The sequence below is a fragment of the Cyanistes caeruleus genome, chromosome 12 (assembly GCF_971803275.1).
Source record: "Cyanistes caeruleus chromosome 12, bCyaCae1.hap1.1, whole genome shotgun sequence".
Lineage (NCBI taxonomy): Eukaryota > Metazoa > Chordata > Aves > Passeriformes > Paridae > Cyanistes > Cyanistes caeruleus.
The window spans coordinates 20,500,609-20,514,923 of NC_141712.1; the positions used below are offsets into that span (position 1 = coordinate 20,500,609).

General features: G+C 53.9%; 3 protein-coding genes across 24 annotated transcripts in view; 1 reads left to right on the top strand and 2 right to left on the bottom strand.

Moving 5' to 3' along the window:
- The window catches only part of GALNS (galactosamine (N-acetyl)-6-sulfatase), a 44,698-nt gene extending 40,490 nt beyond the window's left edge, over positions 1-4,208 (bottom strand). For 16 of the 22 annotated variants that reach the window (XR_015275501.1, XR_015275503.1, XR_015275504.1 and 13 more), the window contains exons 1-3: positions 3,951-4,208; positions 1,492-1,615; positions 228-302 (exon numbers count right to left, since the gene is read on the bottom strand). Coding sequence is in view for 12 of the 22 variants with exons in the window: in XM_086848010.1 (XP_086704136.1) it covers positions 228-302; positions 1,492-1,615; positions 3,951-4,208 (457 nt within the window). In the remaining 10 variants the exon portion in view is untranslated. Of the gene's footprint in view, positions 1-97; positions 303-1,491; positions 1,616-3,950 lie in introns of those variants that run through there. The other 6 variants (XM_086848021.1, XM_086848024.1, XM_086848020.1 and 3 more) reach the window with 6 other exon arrangements.
- TRAPPC2L (trafficking protein particle complex subunit 2L) lies at positions 4,137-6,580 on the top strand. Its single transcript, XM_086848080.1, has 5 exons — positions 4,137-4,227; positions 4,845-5,017; positions 5,416-5,503; positions 5,610-5,689; positions 6,412-6,580. The coding sequence occupies exons 1-5, from the start codon at positions 4,195-4,197 to the stop codon at positions 6,455-6,457; spliced, it is 420 nt and encodes a 139-aa protein (XP_086704206.1). The 5' UTR covers positions 4,137-4,194; the 3' UTR covers positions 6,458-6,580.
- A 649-nt stretch (positions 6,581-7,229) lies between these two features.
- On the bottom strand, positions 7,230-11,921 carry PABPN1L (PABPN1 like, cytoplasmic). Its single transcript, XM_086848070.1, has 8 exons — positions 11,635-11,921; positions 10,902-11,076; positions 10,670-10,778; positions 10,154-10,218; positions 9,646-9,752; positions 9,483-9,570; positions 9,234-9,376; positions 7,230-8,985 (listed from the first exon to the last, which is right to left on the bottom strand). Exons 1-8 carry the CDS (start codon positions 11,652-11,654, stop codon positions 8,946-8,948), a joined length of 747 nt encoding a protein of 248 aa, XP_086704196.1. The 5' UTR covers positions 11,655-11,921; the 3' UTR covers positions 7,230-8,945.
- Between the last annotated feature and the right edge of the window lie 2,394 nt (positions 11,922-14,315).

Here is a 14,315-nt window from a genome sequence, read left to right on the forward strand (position 1 = left end):
GCAGAAACAAATGCCATCAAGCAGCCTGGTTTATCCTCTTAATTTGAGGAGATTTTCTGCTTGATGAGGAGGAAGCAATAAAATTCACACTTATTACCAGCACTTAACAGGGTTTGGTGGCACTCTGCAACATCCATGGGGAAGATCCCCTTTGTCCAAAGAGAAATTTCCTACAAGGCACAGAGGGAAATCAGGAGAGGAAGGGAGATCAGGAATGAGGCTCCTACCATTCCTGGCGTGTCCATTTGTGGTGTAAAAGCCATTCCTGACTGGGAGCCGGCCTGTCAGCAGTGCTGCCCTTGCTGCAAACAACACAAACATTTATTTATATCCATTCTCTGCTTAATATTCAGATTATTATAGGAGGACGAGGCCAGCACACTGACTGGAGTGTGTCAGTGTCCTCTTGTCACAGCCAGCCACTAAATCACTCACAGTCTCCCATGAGTCATGGGGAGAATCAGTTCTGATGCATCATTTGAGTTATTCCAGCTGAAATTTGGCCCCTTTATTAAATTTGCCACACTGAAGAGTCATTCCTTTGAATACTCAATGGAACAGCCCTTATATCTCAGTTATATATATATATATATATATATACGTATTATGTATATAAGAGGAAATCCTAGCATAAACTGATTAGATGCTCAAGGCTAAGCTTTCGAACTTGACTGAACAAAAATCATGAAATACAAAGAAAGAGCTGTCCAGCTTTGACAATAAAAGTCAAGTCCTGTCTGCAGGGAATATTTAAACAGATGTTTAACTTCAAGCATATGCAGTGCCACCACTGGATTAGCAGGATTTCAGCATATTTTAAATGCTTTTTCTGAGCAAGGACATCATCAACACACTGGCAAGTGCTATCCTAAATGAGAGCCCAAATAAAAAGCCCCTGTTCTTCACTTCTGCTTCAGTTCTTGGCAGCTAATCAGGTTTGAGGGAAAAAAAGAAAGCAAAAAAAGATACCACCTCACATTAAAAAAAATAAGGAGGAAAATATCTGCCTCTCCCAGACCCAAATGTTCCTTTTATCTCTTGTCCCTGTCCCAAGAGGCTTGTGAGACACCAGGGTCAAAAGCAGGACACAAACTGCTGCCTTTCCTTTCATGAAAGTCTCACCAGAGCCAACAAAATCAGACCAAATATGCCCAGCAACAGTTCAGATCCTGCTTTGTTTAACCCAAAATGAGAAAGATGAAAAAAATGCAATGACTGGGACTGTAATACTGAACTGAAATGGTATAAAAATCCTTTAGCTGGACTGATCACTGAACCAGTGCTTAGTACAAACTGAAAACTGTCGGTTTTCCAATCCAAACATAAATAAAAAGGGAGCAAAATGCAAGATCAAAGCAGCAAATCCAATCTCTGGCCTGAGGGCAGTCACTGGTTTGGTTGTTAATTCATGTCAGAGGCTGGCAAACACCCCAAGCTCCTCAGAGGGAGATGTTTCTCATGCTTACGTGGTTCAAACTGCAGTTTACTTACAGGGAGAGCAGAGGGGGTTGGCAGTATAAAAATCCAGGAAAAGCATCCCTTCTGCAGCCATCTGGTCTAGGTTAGGGGTTTCCTTAGAAGGCTCTCCGAAAGCTCCCAAATCCCCCCAGCCCATCTGTAAAAGGAACACACCACAAGATGTCAAAGTCCCTTTCCACAAGAACATTTTTGGGCCCACGTAACACATTCACTGTGTCCCTTAATTTATAAATTCTAACAGTGCTCATCTCCCTACTCAGCACTTCACAAATGCGATGAAAATGATCTCTGCCAGCCCTGTGGAGCAGGGAACTCTTCCACTTTCCCCTGGAGGGTGGGAAATTGAGGCACACACAGGATTAAATGACCTATTAACAGGTATTAAAGCACTTGGAAGAAGCCCAGTGCCTTCACTCTTACTCAGAGGCCTGAAGCACACCCAGAGCAAGGAGGAAGAGGAAGTTTCACATGATTCACTCAGGGTTGTGCAGCTGCCATGTCTGAGCATTCAGTCCCTGCCCTGCTGTCTGTGCTGGAGACCAGGATTCCACCTCAGCCTCTGATCTATCCCTCTGCAGGACTGGAAACACAAGGAAAGGCCTGAACTCAGAAGCACTGCAGGAAAAGCAAGGAAGGGTTTTAAAAGTCAGAGGGATCTGCCAGAAGCATCACAAATCACTGTGTTTATCTGTAGCACTGTGGTTTCATCCTGTTCTTCCTCCTAATTCCAAGGGGTCACACACCAGGAGAACAATAAAATCCCATTAAAATCTGTGTTCACTGCTGAAAACCATTCCTGGGAAAAACACAGCTTCAGGCAGAAGGTTCTAGAAGGGAGCAGCTTAATGAGCCATTAGGTGCTGGGGATTCTGTTGTGCTTTAGAAAAGGTGAGAGGTTCCTTTGATCCAGGTGTGTGTCAGGTGAGCCAGGGATGCACAGGGTGGGATGCATCCAGATCCTCAGGAAACCACCTGGTGCCATCAGTTTGGAAAAGAAAATCGTTCCAGAGTTGCAGAGATGGTTTCTGAGTTAAGAAGCAATTAAATGTCTCTCCCTGACACTGGGATGAGGAATTAAAATGGATTCACCACCAACTTCTTGATTTTTCTTCATCATCAAGGAAGCAAGACAAAATAATCTCACATTGCTCTAATTCCAGAGTCCCAGGGGATCAAGGGGAAAAAAGCCCAGGGAGATGTATTCTTAATGAACATATGAAATAACTCAGTAGTTCACAGAAACTGCAGACTTGTGCCTAACCAACACTCCCAGAGTGGGAGATTCCCTGTCCCAGAGAGCTTTCTTCTGGAAAATTATAAATGTCAGCTTGGGAGGGGGAAATATTCCTGAAGGGAAAACTGAGATCACAAGATCACTGAGGTAGGAAAATATTCCAAGTTCAAGCTGTGCCCAGTGCCCACCTCATCCCCAGCCCAGAGCACTGAGTGCCACATCCAGTCCTTCCCTGGACACCTCCTGGGGTGGGGACTCCAAACCTCCCTGGGCAGCCCCTTCTAGAGACTGCCAGAGGCTCAGCTGGCTGGAAAAGCAGGGAATTATCCTGCTCAGGAATGTAGGAACAGCATGGAAACAACGGGCAGGATAAACTGGGAAGGGTTTGCCCACCCTTGTGAGCTCCTTGTGTAGTTTCAAACAGCAACAAACACATTTCCACCACAAACACACCTGGAAGGTGTCAGGAAATTATTAGGACAGAAGCAAACCAGGTAGATGGCAGCAACCCAAATGTGCTGGAAATTAATATAATTCCTTATCCATGTGGCTGGGGGTGCAAAATTAAAAATATTTTCAGATAGAAATAAATCTGAAATTATTTCTGCTCTTTAATAATTTACTGTCATTTTTTTCTTCCTAGTTCAGAGAGCCAAAATGAACAGAATTAGCAGAAAATGAGCAAATGAGCAGAATTAGCTAAGAAAGCAGACTTTTCTTCTTGCTTAGTTTTTCAGGAGCCACCAACTCCCTCCTTGTGACCAACAATCTTTAGTGTTGGAAGGGAGATCATCCAGCCCAAGGCAGGGGCACCTGGAGCAGGTGGCACAGGAACACGTCCAGGTGGGTTTGGAATGGCTCCAGACACCCCAGACCCTCCCTGGGCAGCTGTGCCAGGGCTCTGCCACCCTCCATGGACAGAGCTTCGTCCTCACGTCGAGAGGGAATTCCTCGTGGTTTAGTTCGTGGCCATCGCTCCTGGTCCTGGACGGCGCTGGGAACAGCCTGGCACCGTCCTGTGCCAGCCCGTGGAGATATTTATAGGGATTGATGGGATCCCCTGTCAGCATTCCCTTCTCCAGCCGGGCCGTGCCCAGCTCCCGCAGCGCCTCCTCAGCAGGGCGATGCTCCAGACCCCTCACAGCCCGTCCCTCCACGTCCCATCCCCGCGGGGTGACTCCCCCGGGGCGACACCAGCCCCGCACCCGCCGGCACCTCCCTGCCGTTCCCCACTCACGTCGTCCATGAGGAGGAGGATGATGTTGGTGTTGGTGGCGGCGGCGGCGGGGCCCAGGGCCCAGCAGAGCCACAGCGGGCCCAGGGCCCAGCAGAGCCACAGCGGCCTCAGCGCCGCGCTCGCCATGGCAACCGGGCCCGCGCGCCACGTGACCGCCCCGCGCGCCGCACGTGACCGCCGCGCGCGCCGCACGTGACCGCGGGCCCGCGGCACCACGTGAGCCGGTGGGAGGGGCGGGGCCAAGATGGCGGTGTGCATCGCCGTGATCGCCAAGGAGGTGCGGGGACACGGCCGGGCCGCGGGGACAGCGGGGACGGGCTCTGCGGGCTGAGGGGGACAGCGGGGACAGCTGGCGTCATGCGGCCTGAGTGCGGCCGGGTGGAGCAGCGAGGTCTGAGCAGGGAATAGAGGCCTCAGTTTGAGGGGAACAGGGGCGGTCAGTGGGGTGTGGGGAAGGGTGAGGGGAAAGAGGCTGGGGCTGTGGTTTTGGGGTGCGAGCAGGACTGGGGCTGTGGGGCCGGGGAGAGGGGAACGGGCAGGATGTCGGGCTGTGGGGTCTGGATAGAGGTGAGGGCAGCACAGCGGAGCCGGGGGCAGTGGGGCAGACACTGGGGTGAAATGGGCTGGGCAGGAGCAGGACGGGCACAGTGTGAGGGTGCTCTGGGCTGTCCTGCTGCTGGGAGAGAAGGGTTTTCCTTGGAACAGACAGGCACAGGCTCTGCCGGGACAGGAGAGCAGACACAGCTGAGCCTTGTGTGGTGCCTGTGGAAATGGCTCTCCTGCCGTGGGGACAGCGGTGCTGCAGCGTGGGAAGGGGGCTGTGCTGGGAACATGAACAGTTTAACTGCTCTGACAGCAGCAGATCCCAACCAGTGTGATTTGTTCTGCTCCCAGAATTACCCCCTGTACATCCGGAGCGTCCCCACAGAGAACGAGCTGAAGTTCCACTACACCGTGCACACCTCCCTGGACGTGGTGGATGAGAAGATCTCAGCCATGGGCAAAGCCCTGGTGGACCAGAGGGAGCTGTACCTGGGGCTGCTCTACCCCACTGAAGACTACAAGGTGTATCTTTGTCATGCCTTTGGCCATTGTGGGTTTAATTGAATCACAGGATATCCTGAGCTGGAAAGGATCATCCAGTCCAACCCCAGCCCTGCACAGACACCCCAGCAATCCCACCCTGGGCATCCCTGGCAGCACTGTCCAAAGGCTCCTGGAGCTCTGGCAGCCTCAGGGCTGTGCCCATTCCTTGGGGAGCCTGGGCAGTCCCCAGAACCTTTCCCTGATCTCCAACTAAACCTTCCCTGGCCCAGCTCCAGCCCTCCCCTGGGTCCTGTCCCTGCTCATAGTGAGAACAGCTCAGTGTCTGCCCCTCATGAGGAAGTTCCCTCATGTTTCCTCTCAGTTTGGGCACATTCCAGCCTGGTTTAGTGGCTGTGTGAGAATCCTTAACCCTGCCCAGGTACGGCTACGTGACCAACTCCAAGGTGAAGTTTGTGATGGTGGTGGATTCCTCCAACACAGCCCTGAGGGACAACGAGATCCGCAGTGTGAGTGCACCAGAGCAGAGCCACCTTGGTGGGTCTGCTCCTTCCAGCTCCTCAGGCAGTGCTGAGAAACAAAAAATTAATGACTTCACCCCCTCTCCCTTTTCAGATGTTCCGAAAGCTGCACAATTCCTACACAGACATCATGTGTAACCCTTTCTATAACCCCGGGGACAGGATCCATTCCAGGTGAGTGGGTTGTCCACATGGATCTGCCTCTTTGGCACCTTTCTGGAATTTTCAGGGCACCTCTGATGCAACAGGACTGACCCTGTGGTTGGCCAGTTCAGGTGTGTGTGCTCTAAGTGCTTTAATGAGAACAGTGATGTTGGTTTTGGGCCAATCTTACTCACTAAAAACTGATGGTGTCATAAAAAGTTATATTGAACTCACTCCTGCCTCAGAACTGAGGTCACAAACATTAAGGCAAGAAAATGTTTGGGTTTTTGGGGAGAAAAAATTACCTGAAAATAGAGGTAAGCAATACTGATGGCCTTAGAAGTCTTTTTCTAATTTAATAATTGTGAATATTAAAATGTGACAAGAGTGTACAAGTGCCTTGTCCAGGGTTTATCCTCAGGTAAGGACAAACATTCAGCACATGGAATTCCTTATCTATGAGGGTCAGTGTCCCTGTTGTCCCATTGTAACCTCACAGGGAATTTTAATAAATTAGGAGTTTCTATGGCCTAGGCAAGAACAACTTTACAGAGACAGGGAAGCAGCGAGGGTAAGATCTTCTGCTTAATTAAAATTCATTAATCCCTCAACAGGCTGTGCTGTAAAGAGTAAAACCCTGTGTCCAGCTTAGAGAAAGCCAGGCAGAGGCAGGGTGAGAAAGTGGTTTTGTTACAAAAGCTGTACTGTGCAGAGTGAGCTGCTTCCTTTAATGTGTTTGTTTTCCTCTCCAGGGCTTTTGATACCATGGTGAACTCCATGATGATGCAGGTGTGCTGAACCCCTTCCCACCCCCCTAGGAAACATTCCCTGTGTGCAGGAGCATGCCTGCAGTGCTGTAAATATTCCATTCTGTAAAATAATTTAAATTTATTCTGTGTAAAATAAACCTGACACCTGCAAGGTTTGCCTGGATTTGTACTCAAGCAAACAGAAACCACTGCTCACAGAATCATGGGATGGTTTGGGTGGGAAGGGACATTAAAGCCATCTCACTCCATGGGCAGGGACATCTTCCACTGTCCAGGATGCTCCAACCCCCTGGAACAAGAGGAGCTCTGAGGTCTCTTCCAACCCAAACTATTCCAGGATTTTCCCTGCCTGGGCTGATTTCTGAGTCAGTGTTTGCTGTTACCACTTTGTACCTCATCCAGACACACTCCACAGTGATTCCCAGCCCAGGTAAAGCAGCTGGAATAAACCCACCCAATCCAGCCAGGGATTAAACCATCAGGATTGCACAGCTGCCTGGCTCATCCCAAATTAATCTCTATTAGCATCTCCTCCCCTGCAGCTCCCTGCTGTTCTAATTACAGACTCCCAAATCAGTAGCAGGTATTTATATGGAATAAAAGCACAAATTGCACTGGAAAAGCATCCCAGCTCCATCACTTCTGCTTCAGCATAGGAGATGCAAGCAGGAGCAGGCACACACACCTCCACTGCAAAGCAGCTCATCAGTTAAAAACCACAGAAACCAGCTAAAAATAACAGATCTGCCCAGCCCCAGGGGATCCCAGGAGCCTGGAGAAAGCCAGAACTGCACACCAAGTTCACACAGCAGGATCATTTATTTTAAAAATAAGTAACAGTTTCAAATACTTTCTCAAACAGAACTTAAGTACATTTTATCAGCAACCACCTGGAATATCATGGGAGGTTCAAGCCTCTCCCACCACCTCCACAAGGCACAGCTGTGCACTGCTATCCACAAACATTTTCATCTAAAAGACTCGGCTGTTTTCACTCACAGAGATGGCAGCTCAGTGTTGCCTCTTCCACAAGAGAGTCTGAACACCCCAAAGTAGTTCTTTATTAAAAAATAAGCCTCAAAAATTTATAATCCTATCAAACAGAAGCCCTAGAAAAAGGTGGTTTATAGTCTAAGCCTAAGGGTAGCTGAAATCAAGGTCAGTCTCAGCAGCTCTGAGGACCATATCAACACAACATTAAGAGTTAAGGACCCAAGCTTTAAAAAATACCTAGAAATCTTAAAAGGAAAAAAAAAAAAGTTGGATTTTTAACCTAGCAATGCCCCTGAGGTCTGAAAAGCTGCTTTAGGAGTCAGTTGCATCTGGGTTAGAGGAATCCTAACCAAAGATCCCATAAGATTAGTGAGAGAATTAGATAATAAAACCTATTTAAACATAAAACATGCAGAACTTTCTCCAGGAATGCTGTCTGCAAAGGTTCCCAGCCTGTCTCTTCTAACACAAAGTTTTTCTTTTAAAAACACGTGGCTTCAGAGCCCATAAACACAAAATCAGCAGGAAAGGGCAGAGCCAGGAACCTTCTTCCCTGGTACCCAGCTCCTGTGGTGCTCTTTGGTCCTGAGCCTCCAGCAGGGCTCACACCATCCCCAAATGTGACTCCAGAGCAGGAAGGGTGATGGGAATGAAGAGGGAGACCAGATCAAAGTTTCACCAGTGAAGGTGATTTTGAAATGCTGCTACTGCAAGAAATAAAGTCAAATGAGGAGTTGTCAGAACCCTTTGGCCCCTGAAGTTTGGAATGAAAGCAGGAGGGAGGGAAGAAGGGTTTGCTGACATCCAAAATTAAAAAAGAGGAAGGGTTTTGTGACACCCAGGTCTTGGTTAACTACCACAGAGATACAGAGGCTTCCAGAGAAACAAGGGATGTTTCTTCCCTGTTCTGGATGTGCAAATACAGCAAACTAAAAACCAGACCCAAACCATATCAGGCTTCCCAAGAGGAAGGTCACATCCATAGGGCTGATGAAGGAAAAGCTCCCCAGCCACCAGATCTGGAGCTGCAACCCAAAACTCCCCATGGATGTGGGAAACAGTCTTTAGGATCTTAGGAGAAGAGAAGGCAGAGTCCAGCTGCTGTAGGAAGAGCTGAGGGAGGGTCATGGCCAAGCAGTGCCATGGAGGGCATCCAGCCAGCCAGGAGCCAAACCAAACCCTCCAGGAGAGTCCTTTTCCATAGGATAAGGAGACTTGAGGGTCTGGGAGAGCTCTTCCTTTCCCAGGACAGTGTTCTCTGGAACGAGCCTGTTCTCCGTGCAAACGCAGTCCCCTGGGCAGAGCTGAGGTGGGATGAGCTCTCCTGGGATGCAGGCAGGATGGAGCAGATCCCATCTTCCCTCCTGTAGCCCAGCACAGGGCTCACCAGTAATCCTCACGGCCAGGCAGATGGCAGTTTTAAAATTAATCTGGTTTTTGGCTTGGGGAGGTGTTTTTTAAATCTCTCCAATCCCATCTCCTCATCTCAGTCCCATCGGCATTGCCAGGCAGTCCAGTCCTTGCTAGTATGGAAAATACCAAGGCAGCAGCCTGGCCCGACCCCTAAACAGGAACAAAACCAACATCCTGAAGCACAGGGGCATGGCTCCCTGCTCCTTCAACCCTTTCCAGGGCGATGCCCACCCACCACTCCCCAAATTCCTGCAGGGACAGGGTGACAACTCCAAATTTCCAGGCATTCCTTCCTCCCAGAGCCCTTCTCCATTCTCCCAGCCATGTCAGGAGCCAACACAGGGGAGAGCAGGGAACCCTGCTCCACACCTGGGGGCCCCCCATGCCCACAGACTCACCTGTAGGTCCTCCCTCGCACCCTGGGCTGCTGCCCGTAGAAGCCTCCCCAGCGGCCCAGCCCTCCCCGGGCATGGAAGAAGCCCCGGTAGCCCCCACGGTCGGTGCTGCTGATGCCAGGCATGTTGGTCCTCTTGGGCAGCACCTGGAGAGTGGGGAGAGGCTGCTGGAGTTGGGATTTGGCACAGCCTCAGGCAGCCAGGGCTGGGAATGGGCAGGGAGCAGCCCCCGAGGGCAGCCTCAGCTCTCACCTTGATGACACGGCCCCTGAACACGCTCTCGTCCAGCTCCACCGCAGCCTTCACGGAGCTCTGCTCCTCAAACTCGATGTAGGCATAGCTGTGAGGGAATGGTGTGAGCAGAGCCCCAGGGACACCCTGGAGACCCCCAGCCCCCCCTGCACGCAGCACTGACCCTTTGGGGTGGCCCGAGAACTTGTCACAGAGGATGGTGACGCGGTTGATCTGCCCACAGCTGTTGAAGTGAGACTCCAGCTCTTCTGCTGTGCCCCCGTAATCCACCTGCAATGACAGCCCCCACCCTCAACTGGTGGGTGTGGGACCCACAGCCCACCACAGGAGGCAAAGGGTCCAGCTGGGCCCACTCACACCTCCCCAGCACAGCTCAGCCTCTCCCGAGGGCCAGGAGAGTGCTGAGTGCTCCCACCTGGAACACAAATCCAAGAAGGTTTTGAAGGAACAGGCAACACCACACAACCCACAGCTTCCAGGGGCCTTTTGGGGAGCTGACACTTGCAACAGATGAGCTACAAGTGGCAAATAATGAGCCACATTCCCAGGCTGGGCAGAGGAAAAACACTTGGGATGGGAACAGCCAGGTTTTAGTGGGGGACAGATGGGCACCGTGCCAGGGGTTGGGACACACACACCCAGCTGGGCACAGAGCAGGGGCTCCCACTTACATTGCCCACGTAGATGGAACGCTGGTCAGCCTCCACCTTCTCCTTGGTTGTCAGTGGGAAGAGAGCTGTGGAGAGGGGAGATTTGTCACGGACAGAGGGACATTTGTCTGTTCACAGCACAGCCAGCCCTGAGCTGACACACTGCAAAGCTCCTCAGATCCCTGGTCACAGGCAGGTGTATCCAAATCCTCACTCTGTTACCTCCTCCTCCAGCCCCTTGCCCCTTCTCTTTACACAGTGACTCCTCTACTGTGGCTGTTGGTACTAAACTTGATTACTTGACTGAATAAAGTGCAATTAAGTTAATTTACCACATCTAGGCCCACACAGGTAGGCAGTAAGAGCTGATGGGATCTGCATTAGCACCACACCAGGCCTAGGACCCCCTCACCCACCTTATGTGTCCAGTCCCAGGTACCCAGAGAGGCACAGCCAAATACTCTTGGCTCCAGTTGTCACCCTGTGCCCCAGAGGTGTCCCTGGGGAGGGACAACAGCACCCAGGGACAACCCATACCTGCTTCTGAGCTCATGAACAAGTGGTTATCGGCTTCCAGCTGCAACTCCTTCAACCTCTCATCCTCCTTCTCTATTTCCCGCAGTTTGGCTTTGATGGCCTCCAGCTCCTGAATCCCAAACCAAGAATTGCACAAGCAACACACGGAGCAGGGATCACCCCGGGTGTAAAAAGTTCCCCATTTCCTTTGGGCACCAGGGAAAACCGGTTCCCCATCCAGGCAGGCACTCACCGGGTCCTGAACATCCTGCTCCTCTGGCCTGTTCCCGTCCTGGGGGCTCGGATCTGAGCCCTCATCTGCTGCCTTACACACAGCTGCCACCTCTGTCGCGTCCCAGGACTCTGCCTCCGCTTTCAGGGGCGGTGGGTCCTGCCACCAGATCTCTGAAGTGTCCAGGAAGAGAGGACTGGGCGGGACAAGGGGCAAAAGGGCATTGAACCAACAGCGTAAAGCAACGTTTAACGTCTGAGCTAAAGCCCAACCTCAGCCGGGCAAAGGCTTGCAGGGCGTTTCCAGAAGGGTGAAGAGGTGACATTAATGCAGCTGGTTCTCTGTGCAGCTCAACCCCAGAACCGCGAAGTGCAACCGAAACGTCTCCAGCTCGTACCGGACCGACTCCCAGTTCATGGGGGCTGCACAGGAGACCTGGAAGTAGCCGCCCTAAAGTGGAAAAAACCCCAGGGGGCACACGCCCGGCGGGTAGGGAAGGGAGGTAGGGAAGGGAAAGGAGGCCACCAACCAGCAGAACCGCCAGGCTGCAGAGAGGGAGCAGCCGGGAGCGCTGCCTCCCGCAGCGAAGGCAGAGCCGCACCCTCCCAACCCCCGGAGGGCTCAAGGAGGGGCACGCCCTCCCTCCCAAGAGAAGGAGCCGTGGCGGCGGGGAGCAGGAAGGCGGCCCGGCCGCGCTCCGGGCTCGGTGGCCGAGCGGCGGCCGAGCCGTGCCCGCCCGAGGCCCCGCACGCACCTGGCCCGGGCCCCGAACATGCTGCGCGCGGCCCGCGCGAGCGGCGACCACGTGCGGCTCTCCCGCCACCACGAGCGGGGCTCGCGCCCGCGCGCCACTTTCACACATCAGCGGCCAATGGGAGCGCGGCGCGCGCCAGGCCCCGCCCGGAGGGACCCGCCGCCCTCCCCCGGGGGCCGCGGGTTCGAGACCCGGCAGCGACGCTCAGCTGGGGCTGATAGAAGGGGCAGGGCCCGCTCTGCCCCGCCCGTGCACCGAGCCCGGCGGGCGTGCCGGGGGCTGCAGCCAGCTGGGACCATGGGGGGAGCAGTGGGACTCATCCCTTTGGGGGCGCACCTGAGTTCCCCCTCCTTTTTAGTAGCCGGCCCCAGGGCTGTAATGAACCCCCCCGAGCCAGGACTGGGGGCACAGAGCGCACAGCCCTGCCAGGAGTTGGGGGCCGAGGGTAACCCAGCACAAGCCCAGGCTACGGAGCCTCTGGTTGATATTAAATTGTCTTTATTACACAGATACAGAGTTAAGAACAGACATAACCTGAATCATAAAGTTTACATCTTTCACAGGTCAAACATACAGTACACTTAGAGAAAGCGGGGAACAGCAAGGGGGGGACAGCATGCCGAAGGAAAAGTCCTACCACTTCATCTCTCTGGGCTGGCCCCACACCCCACGCCTGGCCCTGGCGGGGGGCTCTGGTTTTCAGGCCCCCCGTGCCCCGGTGTCCCCATCCCAGGGCTGGCAGAGCAACAGGGGCAGGGCTCAGCCCCGCACGGGGTCGGGGAAGCGGTGCTGCCGCAGCCAGGAGGGAGTGGGGACACTGGCACGACCGACCTCCCTCCCCCGGTGGCGTTCGGTGACATCGGAGGAGCCCCCAGGGCTGCCACCGCAGGGGGGACACCCCAGCACAGTGCCTGGGACCTGGGCACACAGTGGCATCTTGTCCCCAGCCTCAGAGCCACTGGGATCCAGAGAGACACCCCGAGGAGGAGGGGGGACCCCAGCAGCCCCCGGAGGAGGAGGAGGAGGAGGAGGAGGAGATGCTGCAGGGGGAGTTCGGGGGGCTCTGGCAGCGATGGAGCAAAAGCCTGGCAGGTGCGGGACCCCCGCTCCAGCCTCGCCGGGATGGGGCACTTTGGTTTCAGCTGGGATTTTGGGTCGGGAACGCGAGGAAAGGGCTGGAGAGGTGACCCGGGTGCCGTGGCTGGCACCGGAGAGCCACGTCCCTGCTGCCACCTCCCCAGCTCGGTGCCACAGCCAGCACCCCGGGCTCTGCCATGGCACGGGGACCTGGCACACGCTGTCCCCGCGTCCCCAGCACCGTCCCCCTGCCCCAGCCGTGATGGGAGCAGGAAACCCGGGAGCTGCGAGCAGCCACGGGCACCCCATGTGGCACCTCGTGTCCCCACAGCTGTGCCAGCACCGCGCCGCTCAGCCAGGGCCACCTCCAAGGTGCCACAAAGCCACCAAAAGGGCACAGCACGTCCCTTGGCTCCCCACACACCCCAACAGGATCATTTTGGGGCGAACCCCCAGGGAAGCACCCACAGCACCGGCACAGCATCACTGCAGCCCCGCGGCCGCTCCGTCCTCCCCGCAGCACAAATTTATTATTATTATTTTTTGGGAAATCTCACATTTAAAGCTGTCGTTCTGGTTTGGCCGCCCATCACCACCTTCCCGCCCCCCCTCCCCTCCCTCGGCTTTTGGTTTCAATGCAAGGTTCTGTAGGGTAGTTTTATTCTTATTTAAAAAAAAAAAAAAAAATTAAAAAAAAAATTAAAAAAAAAAAAATAAATCACAATAATTCCAAAAAAGCAAACCGGCAGGGAGTGGAGTGGAAAGGAGAGCAGTCCCTGTGGAAGTGCTCTCGCCCGCGGTTTCCCGGCGAGGTGGAGGTAGAGAGGCAGAGCCCCGGCAGGAGAGGGGCCGGGGACAGACGGGGACAGGGCGGGGACAGACGGGGACCCGGGTGAGCAGGGGCATCTGGAATACTCTTATATATTACCTCTTGTCAGGAAACGTAAGAAAAATAGACAATATTACATATGTCACACCATAAATAAAGTGAACAGTCACGGGAGGGACACCTGGCAAAGCTCCCAGGGTTGGGGGGCACAGAAACCACCCAGGGGGTGCACTGAGGTCTTGGGGGGCACAGAAACGTCCCTGGGGGGATGCACCGAGACCTTGGGGTGCACAGAACCTTCCCAAGAGGATGCACCGAGGTCTTGGGGTGCAGAGAAACCTCCTGGGGGGATGCACCAAACCTCAGAAGGAGAACCCTGGGAGGATTCAGAGAGATCTCGAGGTGCACAGAAACCCCTCCAGGGAGAGGCATCAAGGTCTCACGGGTGCACAGAACTCATCCGAGGTGAGGCACCCAGATTTTGGGGTGCACAGAACCCTCCCAGGGGATGCACCGAGGCCTTGGGGCGCACAGAAGCCCCAGCAGGGTGGGCACAAGGCCGGTGACATCACCCTCAGCGTGTCCCAAGCTCTGCTGTGGCCCAGCCCAGCCCTGTGACCGACAGCACAACCCTTCCTCGGGCCCCGAGCCCTTCCCTCCTCTTCCTCCCCTACGGAAAACACACAGGATGGGTTTTGCAAATGCGGAAAAAACTACAGCTCCTCTCGATGCCAGGCCTCGCTCCGGCCAGCGCCACAGCTCCACGCTTCCTCCT

Excerpts from the sequence above, each read along its gene's own strand:
- TRAPPC2L (XM_086848080.1), top strand. The coding sequence starts at position 4,195 with ATGGCGGTGTGCATCGCCGTGATCGCCAAGGAG. Across the intron at positions 4,228-4,844 it reads TCGCCGTGATCGCCAAGGAG|AATTACCCCCTGTACATCCG; the intron begins GTGCGGGGACAC and ends TTCTGCTCCCAG. Across the intron at positions 5,690-6,411 it reads GGGGACAGGATCCATTCCAG|GGCTTTTGATACCATGGTGA; the intron begins GTGAGTGGGTTG and ends TTTCCTCTCCAG.
- PABPN1L (XM_086848070.1), bottom strand. The coding sequence starts at position 11,654 with ATGTTCGGGGCCCGGGCCAG. Across the intron at positions 9,753-10,153 it reads GTTCCATCTACGTGGGCAAT|GTGGATTACGGGGGCACAGC; the intron begins GTAAGTGGGAGC and ends CTGTCATTGCAG. Across the intron at positions 9,571-9,645 it reads TTCTCGGGCCACCCCAAAGG|CTATGCCTACATCGAGTTTG; the intron begins GTCAGTGCTGCG and ends ATTCCCTCACAG.